The 11,024-nt window shown below is 36.6% G+C and overlaps 1 protein-coding gene across 3 annotated transcripts in view; it reads right to left on the reverse strand.

Moving 5' to 3' along the window:
• Positions 1-283: 283 nt before the first annotated feature.
• TMEM68 (transmembrane protein 68) overlaps positions 284-11,024 on the reverse strand; it is a 38,100-nt gene continuing 27,359 nt past the window's right edge. The window contains exons 6-8 of one of the 3 annotated variants that reach the window (XM_011997560.1): positions 8,115-8,175; positions 5,103-5,242; positions 284-1,758 (exon numbers count right to left, since the gene is read on the reverse strand). In XM_011997560.1, the coding sequence (XP_011852950.1) occupies positions 1,672-1,758; positions 5,103-5,242; positions 8,115-8,175 (288 nt within the window). In that variant the 3' untranslated portion in view covers positions 284-1,671. The remainder of the gene's footprint in view (positions 1,759-5,102; positions 5,243-8,114; positions 8,176-11,024) is intronic. The other 2 variants (XM_011997562.1, XM_011997561.1) reach the window with 2 other exon arrangements.

Here is an 11,024-nt window from a genome sequence, read left to right on the forward strand (position 1 = left end):
GTTCAAGACCAGCCTGGCCAACATGATGAAACCCTGTCTCTATTAAAAATACAAAAATTAGCCAGGTGTGGTGGCGCACTTGTGTAATCCCAGCTACTCAGGAGGCTGAGGCAGGAGCATTGCTTGAACCTTGGAGGCGGAGGTTGCAGCCAGCCAAGACGGCGCCACTGCACTCCAGCCTGGGCAACAGACAGAGCAAGATTCCATCTCAAAAAAGAAAAAAAAAAAAAAGATTTTTAAAATGTCACATGTAATTTCACAAGAAAATTAATTGCAACTCAGGTTTATTTTCACATTGTTTAATTTTATACACATTTCACATATCATAAATACACACAATACAAAAAGCTATACAAAAACCCTAGTAATTTAACATTTAAAAAAGGGAGAGGGAGATACTGTATTTGATTTCTGACACTTTTCTGTTTAAATAATACTTAAATTCATTTTTCAAGAAGACAAATTGAAAATCATTAATTTTTCAGAGGGCTCTGTGTTCCTATATATTTATCATTCAGGCTGGGCATGGTGGCTCACACCTGTAATCCCAGCAATTTGGGAGGCTGAGGCGGGTGGATCACCTAAGGTCAGGAGTTCGAGATCAGCCTGGCCAACGTGGCAAAACCCCATCTCTAAATAAAAACAAAACAAAACAAAAATAAATAAATTTATCATTCAAGTATATTTTTATTGAAGCAATAAACCACTTCATTGGCCGCAGAGTCAAACTGGGTAAGCCTCAATAGTGAGCAAAAGTAGAGAACTCTGCTTTCCTCAGCTTAGAATCAGCTTCTAACACACGAAATGCAGAGCACAACAGTGATTTTTAACTGGCGTTATTAAGACCATAGTATAGGGGTGACAATGCACAGCACACCCTATATTGTTTGCTTATAGACTCTTGTTAAAAATATCATACTAAAAATAATAAGAAATTTTATTTTTCCTAATTTCTTTTTTATTCAATTTAAAAAATAATAATCTTTTTCATTGTGCTTGGCAACTGGACATGATATCTGAAGACATAATTTAAACACACAATGGAGAAAATATATACATAACTCCTAAAGGATTTTGACATTGTTTAAATTAATTATAATTTTGGTTCAATAGTTATCAATCACAGCAAATATAAATAACAAAATAATATCATTCACCATACGATCATGTTTTTAAAAAGTGAATTGTTGAGGCACAAAAACATTACATGACTTGCCCAAGGTCATGAAGGGAATGAGGCGCAGAAAACAGCACTTTTTTTCTAATTTAAACAACTATACTAACCCCTAGCTTACGCCATCTATCAAAATCAGCTCAGGGTAACAGATACAGAAATTTAATGCATTATCCAGGAATGTTTGTTTAACCTAAACTGCTGTTATTAATAAACTTAACTTTAAGAATCTATATGTTTAGCATACATTATTAGGAATTTACAAATAAAACATTTTTTTGAATTATTAGGTGTGTAATTTGTTAGTATTTGACACAATAGCAAAAACAAATTTGACAATTTTAAACCAATGAATTCTGTGAAAGATGCTTACCAACATGATTTTTTAAAAAAATACTAATTATAGGACCTACAAAATTCAGAAGACAGTACCTTAGATACAAACACTTAATATAAATATAAATGTATTAAATCATCTTCTAGTTGACCCTTTATTATCAATGAAAACGTTCTAACAAAGCACTCATAATGTTTCCTGGTATTCTTTGATGCTTATCAATCAAAGCTTGAACAGCATTCTTCGTCTATTAAGAAAACAAAAGTTATTGTTAGTAGATCTTAATATAGATTGATTTACCTCCCATCACCCCTAAGAATTAATGATTTCCTTCTCAGTATACCCGAAGCATATATATTTTTCTTTTTTTTTTTATAGAGATGGGGTTTCACTATGTTTCCCAGGCTGTTCTCAAACTCCTGGGCCCAAGCAATACTTCCACCTTGGCCTTCCAGTGTGCTGGGATTATAGGCATGGGCTACCGTGCCTGGCTGCAGCACATTTCTTATACTTATTTTATTAAGCCTTGAATTATAATTGTTGTACACGTGTCTATTTTCTATACCACACTGTAAGCTCCTTAAGATACATCTTAGTATTTCTCCAGCATTAAGCACAGCAATATCTTGTACATGATAAACACTAAAGGGGACTTAAAGAAAAAATATTAAAAGGAAAAAAAGTAGAAAATTTTCAAGTAGGCAAATGGAAGACTTAGTTCTTTCCAGCTATTAGTAAACACTAATGTATATTTTCTTTTATCACCATATATACTGAATAATTATATCAGGGTCTCACTGTGTTGCTCGGGCTGGTTGCGAACTCCTGGACTCAAGAGATCCTCCTGCCTTGGCCTCCCAAGGTGCTGGGATTACAGGCATGAGTCATTATGCCTGGTCAATTTTTATTTTTAAATTGGTTTATGGCTATTTAAAATTCTGATATATGTATTTACATAGTTCATGGTACACACATATATACTTTTTTAGACTTTAACCTTTAAAGAAGATTAATAAACACTAGGCCAAAGATGTATTTTAAAAATACACCCCTTTGGCTGGGCATGGTGGCTCACACCTGTAATCCCAGGACTTTGGGAGGCTGAGGTGGGTGGATCACCTGAGGACAGGAGTTCGAGAGCAGCCTGACCAACATGGTGAAACCCCATCTCTACTAAAAATACAAAATTAGCAGGCATGGTGGCACATGCCTGTAATCCCAGCTACTTGGGAGGCTGAGGCAGGAGAATTACTTCAACACAGGAGGCGGAGGTTGCAGTGAGCCAAGATAGCACCATTGCAATCTAGCCTGGGCAACAAGAATGAAACTTCATCTCAAAACAAAGCAAAACAAACAAACAAAAAAAATGCCCCTCTAAACCACAGTTTTCATACCTGTAAAATGAGAACTACTTCATACAGTTATAAGGATTACATGAAACTGAAGGGACATCTTCAGGTACTTAACATAGTGACTGGCACATAGGTTGTGTTCTGTGATGTGTATTAAGTGTACCTCTAGAATTTTATTCATTCATTCAAAAAATATTAGGTGCTTTGGAAATTATAATATTAGTGAAACAAGTCTCTAATCTCAAGGAGTTCATAACTTAAAAGGAAGAATCAAGTACAAAATAACTAAAATGTGAGATCATTGGTGATGGGTATCATCTGAAGTATGAAAAGAAAGTGTTCAGAAGTTCAGACCTGAGAGCCCACTGGGTGGGCAGTGAGCAGGGGAGGACACATGAACAGGGTACTGTTTCGTGCGGGTCTCCAAGGACCCATAATATTCTAATAATGGTAAAGGAAGGAGCATGAGGAGAAAAGAGTACAGGAAAACCACAGTAAGGAATGGCGAGTTAGCCAGTTTGGCTAGAGTTTCAGGTATTCAAAGGTGGGTGAGGTAAGGCTTTAAAATTAATTTCAATTAAATCATGAAGGGAGTTAAATACCAAGTAAAAAAGCATAGACTTTGAGTATATAAAGCAAAAAAGTATAGACTTGTACCAAGTAAAAAAGTACAAACTGGTGGCGTGTGTCTGTAATTCCAGCTATTTGGAAGGCTGGGGTACAAGAATCACTTGAATCTGGGAGACAAAGGTTGCAGTGAGTCAAGATTGCACCACTGCACTGCAGTCAGGGTTACAGAGTAAGACTGTATCAAAAAGGAAAGAAAGAAAAGAGGGAAATCCCATCACATGATACAACATAGATGAACCTTGAGGACATTATGTTAACTGAAATCAGTCAATCACAAAAAGACAAACACCATGTGATTTCACTCATATGAGGTATCTAAAGTGGTCAAAGTCTTAGAAAAGGAGAATGTTAGTTGCTAGGAGCTGGAGGAAGAGGAAATGGGAAGTTGGCGTTCAATAGGTATAGTCCACTTTGCAAGAAGAAAAAATTCTAGAGATCTGTTGCTCAACAATGTGAATGTACTTAATAGTACTGAACTGTATGCTTTAAAATGGTTAAGATAGTACCTGTACCTGTTTTCAGAATAATTTGTTTTACTATGTTTTACCATATTATGTGTTTACCATATGTTTTACCATAATATGTGTTTTTACCATAATTTATATTTTTTAAATAAATCAAACTATACATACACCAAAGACTATATAAAAATCATAATCAAAATATATTCATCCCATTTTATTTTTTGAGTGACAGTGTCTTACTCTGTTGCCCAGGCTGGCGTGCAGTGGCACAATCATAGTTCACTGTAACCTTGACCTCCTGGCCTCATGTCTTCCCACCTCAGCCTCCCAAGGTGCTCTGATTACAAGTGTGGGCCACCAAGCATGGCCCATTCATCCCATTTTCTAAGTGATTCAGTTAACATGACATGTATTGCATTTAACAAGAATAGGGTAAAAAAGAAAAAGAGGAGAACATGACATTTGTTGGATTTTTTTTTTTTTTTTTGTAATTATACTCTCTGAAAGTATAATTACAAGGTAGGCAGGCTTTTCTCCTCTTCATCTTCCTTCATCTCTTTTCAAAAACTAGTATTACCGACCATTCCCATTTTTTACTAAAACCTCACCTGCTGACTTCTGTCACACAAATTTACTTGTTCTCTTACCTCTCTGCCAGTTCCCTTTCAGTCAGCTCTGGCACTTCTTCCTTGGCCTTCTCCTTCAGTGCTACATCTCCTGCAGTCTGTTCTCAGCACTTTTCTTTCTCTCTCACCTGCCTTATAAAGCCCATGGCTTAAGTAACTGTCTCAGTGCAAATGACTGAAATCTCCATCATTAATTCTGACTTTCTCCCAAACTCCAGTCCAATATTTCCAAAATCATATGCATAGAAATATATTCCTATCCTATAGGTTACCATAAATTCTATCCCTGGCCCCCACCCATTAAATGTCTGTAGCACCCCCTCATACCCCAACTCCTGCCTGTAGTGACAATAAGTCTCCAGAGATTAGCAAATGTTCCCTAGGGGGTACAATCACCTCTGGTTGAGAACCAATGACCTAGACATGCTTGTAGAATATAAAAATAAATCAGCGACATTCAAAATATAATAATTGAAAATAAAAATCTGTCCTAAAACTAAAAAAGAAAAAGCAATTTACCTTTTCAGCTAATTCTTCCGCTGTTATCTTTGGGTCATACGGAATGGGGTCACCTAAATAGGTCCGTAACTTCACCGGAAAACCTCCATACATTGGAGCAAATGGATAGCGGAATTTTTCATAAAGCCACCTAAATAACCCTGTTTTAGAGTAAACACAATCATTTTAACTTGTTAAGTATTCTGATCATGTAATTGTAAACTTTCAAATTAATTATGTAGAACTTACAGGAAGGTAGCAAAAGTATCATTTCTTGGCAAGTCATACGATTTTTTAAAAAGAAGAGTTTTTCATCAATTATAACAAATATATCACACCAATGCAAGATATTAAAAATAGAAGAAATTGGGGGGTGGTGAGGAGATTTATGAGAACTCTCTGTACTTTCTATAAACCTAAAAATGCACCCCAAAAAAAGTCTATTATTTTTTAATGAGCTTTTAAAAGTATAGAAATTTAACAAAAATAAGTAAAAATGAAAAATAAAAATAAAAATACAGTAATTTAAAAGGCAAACAAGTTACTATTATTGCAAAACAAAGGTTAAACTGCTACCAAACTACTAGAGGTGAAAAAGTCTAGAGACTCACAAATAAGAAACTTTGATAAATAAAAGACCAAAAAAAGGAAGAATAAATTTATGTAAATATGAGACTATAATGCAAAATAAACTAGGTAAAGACAAAACATTATTAATTAGGAAAAACACATCAAAGCAAATAACTACTAATACTAATGACCAAATATGAAATTTATCAGGATTAAATAAAAGTGGTAATAATGTAAAAATAAACTGATGGACTAAATTTTTTTAAAAATCTAAAATATCATCAAAGGAATCCAAAATAGGCAGGCCACATGGAACACACAGTCATGGATTGTACCAAAAGTTGAAAGTATTGCTTACACATCAAAACACAGAATACACCCTATCCTACAGGACACACACACACACACACACACAAAATCACTAGATACTAGTTTTTGGAATATTCAACTTTAAAGTGAAAAAAAGTGAAAAAAAAAAAGCACAGGCAAAATGAATAAATAAAACGTCTGGAATAATTTCTGATTTGTCACAAATTCTAAATAAATTAGCCAAGAAAAAATTAGAAGAAATAGGCCGGGCATAGTGGCTCACACCTGTAATCCCAACACTTTGGAAGACTGAAGCGGGGTGGATCACATGAGGTCAGGAGTTCAAGACGAGCCTGGCCAACATGGCAAAACCGTGTCTCTGCTAAAAATACAAAAATTAGCCAGGCGTGCTGGCACATGCCTGTAGTCCCAGCTACTCTGGAGGCTGAGGTGGGAGAATCACTGGAACCTGAGAGGTGAAGGTTGCAGTGAGCCGAGATCATGCCACCATACTCCAGCGTGGGTAACAGAGAGACTCTGTCTCAAAATAAATAAATAGATAGATAGATGAAATAAATCCACCATGAAAGTTAAAGATCTCATCAATCTTCCTTTCCACTTTAAATCTGATAAAAAGGGAAAAAAATAAGACTTAAAAAACAGAATGCAGTATCAACAAAATAGCAATGTTATTATACATATAAGAAACAAGGGCAGTTTAAAGCTCTTCAGAAGGGGACTTATAAGTGGATAGGAACACTAATAATAACAGTGCTAGGATAAAAAGCAAAACAAAACAAATAATAATGCTAGGAATATGTAATACAATCAATTAAATATAATATGCAAACCATAGGGTACAACAACAAGCTGAATATTTCAAAATAAGAAAACAGGTATTGCAAAGAAAAAGCACACCTCATCATTTTTTTATTATTATACTTTAAGTTCTAGGGTACATGTGCACAACGTGCAGGTTTGTTACATATGTATACACGTGCCATGTTGGTGTGCTGCACTCATTAACTTGTCATTTACGTTAGGTGTATCTCCTAATGCTATCCCCCCTCCCCCCACCCCACGACAGGCCCCGATGTGTGATGTTCCCCTTCCTGTGTCCAAGTATTCTCATTGTTCAATTCCCATATATGAGTGAGAACATGCAGTGTTTGGTTTTTTGTCCTTGCGATAGTTTGCTGAGAATGATGGATTCCAGCTTCATCCATGTCCCTACAAAGGACACGAACTCATTCTTTTTTATGGCTGCACAGTATTCCATGAGCACACCCAATCATTAATATTGCTATAACTATATTAAAATCTGATTTTTAAAATCTATAAATAAAGGATAGGTAAAAAGAACTTTCCAGTGTAAATGTATTAGGCTGCAAAATATTTTTAAAAAGAACAAGAAGTGACAAATAAACCAAAGCATATGCTATTTCCTTAGGTAGTTCATCTTAGTTCAATATCATATTATCATCCATTTTTAAAGCTGTAACTTCTGGGGTAAGTTAACGAGACTGTTGGGATAGTTTGTAAATGTATTCTAAACCTTGTCACCATGGTTTAAAACAATAAACTAGCTAATTCACTGTGAAGTTTTTTGTTTTTTTTTTTTTTTGAGACAGAGTTTCACTCTTGTTGCCCAGGCTGGAGTACAATGGCACAATCTTGGCTCACCACAACCCTCACCTCCTGGGTTCAAGTGATTCTCCTGCCTTAGCTTCCCGAGTAGCTGGGATTACAGGCACCTGCCACCATGCCCAGCTAATTTTGTATTTTTAGTAGAGATGGGGTTTCTCCACGTTGGCCAGGCTGGTCTTGACCCCTTGACCTCAGGTGATCCTCCCGCCTCGGCCTCCGAAAGTGCTGGGATTACAGGCGTGAGCCACTGCACCCGGCCTCACTGTAAAGTTTTTAAAAGCCCATTTGAAGAACTTCAGTATGTATATGATACTCTCAACAAAAATAGAGCATTAAGAACTGCCATTACTTAAAACTAGTTATCATTTGGACTTTAAACAGAAAAACGTCTAAACAGTATATCAATTTTCTAAAGATAATAATTCAAAAGGTTTCCTTGTAGGGTTCAACAGCCCAAATATTTTAAAAATTCCATTGTAATTCAAAACCATACAAATCAGAACTTACTTGTTCCTCCAAGTGATCTAAATCCTTCTCGAATATTTTGTGTAAACATAGGAATAATGGGCTAAAGAAAAGGAGAATTTGAATTAAAAAGTAAATAATCCATTCAATGTCTCCATTAAAGTAACTAATGCAAACTTTTTTTTTAAGAAAGAGAAAAGGCATCTACGGTCATGCCACCCTGAGCATGCCCTATTGCAGGATTAGGCCAGCAGCCCGTAATGCAACGGGGTTCTCTCTTTGTTCCCAGGCAGATCGGCAGGTCGAGAAATAATAGACACACACAAGATAGTGAAAGCTGGGTCCGGGGCGTCACCGCCTTCTGGTCCCGTGGTGCCACCAATGCACTGGATATGCCAGCATTTATTATTAAGTTTAGTGAGGGCAGGGGTAGTTTAGTGAGGGATTTAGGGTCATTTGATTATGACCAGAGATGGTCACACGGGGATGAAGTAATTCTTTAACATAACATCTGTATGCAGAAGTACAGTATACAGAGATAAGAATTTACAATATAATGTGTGCATCAGTAATTTCTAACAGAGCACTGAAACAGAAACACAGTCTTTCTATAACCTATGATTAGCAAGATATTAATCAGCAGTAACAGTTGCAGCAAGAGCTAGTTACAAACAATCCACAGAAACAGGATGTGAAGCTAGACAACCGGTTAGACCAGAAATTCTCAGAAGGGAGTATGCCTTAACCCTAAAGAGGCCTAGATGAGCCGTGGCAAGATGAGGGTGTTTATAGCCCTATCTTATTCATATGGACAGGCGTCCCTCATGCATCCATTTATAGGCTCTCCACAAGGGTCACATTCCATTCCCAGAGCTATGAACATCTGCTTTTCTGGGATAGGAATCTTGGTGATGTGAAACCTCCCTGACTGCACGTCCATTCATAGGCTCTCTGCAGGGGGAAGTACATCACGCGCTGTTGGCTCATTCTGGCAGTCCAGCCTGGCATTGTCTTTACACAATCCTGCATGCAATTTTACATTTACAATAATCAGGAGCATTTTATCTTTTATTCTGTAGCAATAGTTTCAGGGGGTCTCCCTACAATGCCCAATCTCGTCTGATCTCAGAAGCTAAGCAGGGTCGGGTCTGGTTAGTACTGGCATAGGAGAAAGAGAAAAGGCATACAAATGTATTAGCATGGGAGTGTGGGGGATCACAAAGTGATTATGCAAACTTTTGAGGGCCTGTTTGATATTATGAAAACAAAATATTTTTAAAATAAAAGCACATATGATTGGTTTATCAACTAAATTCAACTTGATCATTTGTAAAAATAGAAATTGGAAACACTACCCTCCAGTGGTAATATATATTTCATTGACCAATTTTCCTAACATTTCACATAAAACCTTGAAACTCAAAATAGAGATTACAGTAATCACTAATTTCACTAAATAAAATGAATGTGGTAAACTGAATTGGCTTTAGTGGGCTACTGAATAGTATGCTCACTGAAGAAAAGTTGCAAGCAGGGATTCTAAGGGGAATTTTTCAGGGGGAGTTGGGGACAGAGTCTCACTCTGTGGCTCAGGCTGGATTGCAGTGGTGTGATCATGACTCACTGCAGCCTCAACCTCCCAGGTTCAAGCAATCCTCCTACCTTAGTCTCCCAAAGTGTTAGGATTATAGGCGTGAGTCACTGTACCTGGCTCCAAAGGGAAATTTATGTATATTTAAATGACAAGTTTTGGCAAGATGCTGTCATGGAATTGGTACAATTTTTTGTGAGTCTATTAAATCTAAAATACTCAACATCAATGAAAAGTAACTAGAAGACTCAACCACATAGACAAAAAGGAAAAGCACATATATTAAAGAATTTGGCCGGGTGCAGTGGCTCATGCCTGTAATCTCAGCACTTTGGGAGACCAAGGCAGGTGGATCACTTGAGCCCAGAAGTTCGAGACCAGCCTAGGCAACATGGCAAAACCCTGTCTCTATAAAAAGATGTAAAATTATCCGGGTGTGGTGGTACGTGCCTGTAGTCTCAGTTACCTGGGAGGCTGAGGTGGGAGGATTGTTTAAGACCAGGAGGCAGAGGTTGCAGCGAACCACGATCACACCACTGCACTCCAGTATGGGAAATAGAGCGAGACACCGTCTCAAAAAAAAAAAAAAAGAATTCTCCATAATTGTTTGATGTTAGAGAATTTCTGCTAATAAGTTCATGATTTTTATTTTCCAAAAATATCAATGATCCAGTATGTTTTTTAATAATGAAGACCTTAAATACATATAAAATAATGAAATATTGATATGTAAAGAAGTTATGCCACTGTGAATACTGAAGTAGATAAAAAATTGAAACACTTGAAAATATACATAAGATACTGAATTAAATGTTACTTCAGAATAGATAAAATTTTGGTTGGGGGAATATTATATTACTTACAGTCAACCATGAGTAAATGCCTAATACCAAATTACCTGCTTAATGAGTGAGATATTTAAATAAGCTGATATCTGAAAAGTCATTCCTACTAAGCTTTGGAAAACAGTAAAATACAGTGGACCGAAGGAAAGAGACTACAGGCAAAGCGTTCATAAAACCTACTACACTTCACATATAACTAACCAATCATTTGATATCTCTCTCCTCTCACCAGAAGGAAGATGCCTAATACACTGCAGGGACATTGTTTTGTTCACTGCTGTATAGCACCTAGAACAGTGTCTGGAATCCACTAGGTGCTAAAAGAAAGTGAGACGGAGGAATTAAACAAAGAGATAATGCTGCTAAATGAATTAATTTGTACTCTCTGAATACAAAAGTCAGAGGTAGACAGCAGCAATCTCAAAATCAGTTAGGAAAAGGGGAGAAGTTAGGTAAAGAAAAGCAGTCAGGGCTGGGTATGCTGGCTTACGCCTGTAATCCCAGCATTTTGGGAGG

Source organism: Mandrillus leucophaeus, unplaced genomic scaffold, assembly GCF_000951045.1.
Source record: "Mandrillus leucophaeus isolate KB7577 unplaced genomic scaffold, Mleu.le_1.0 Scaffold542, whole genome shotgun sequence".
Taxonomy (NCBI): Eukaryota; Metazoa; Chordata; class Mammalia; order Primates; family Cercopithecidae; genus Mandrillus; species Mandrillus leucophaeus.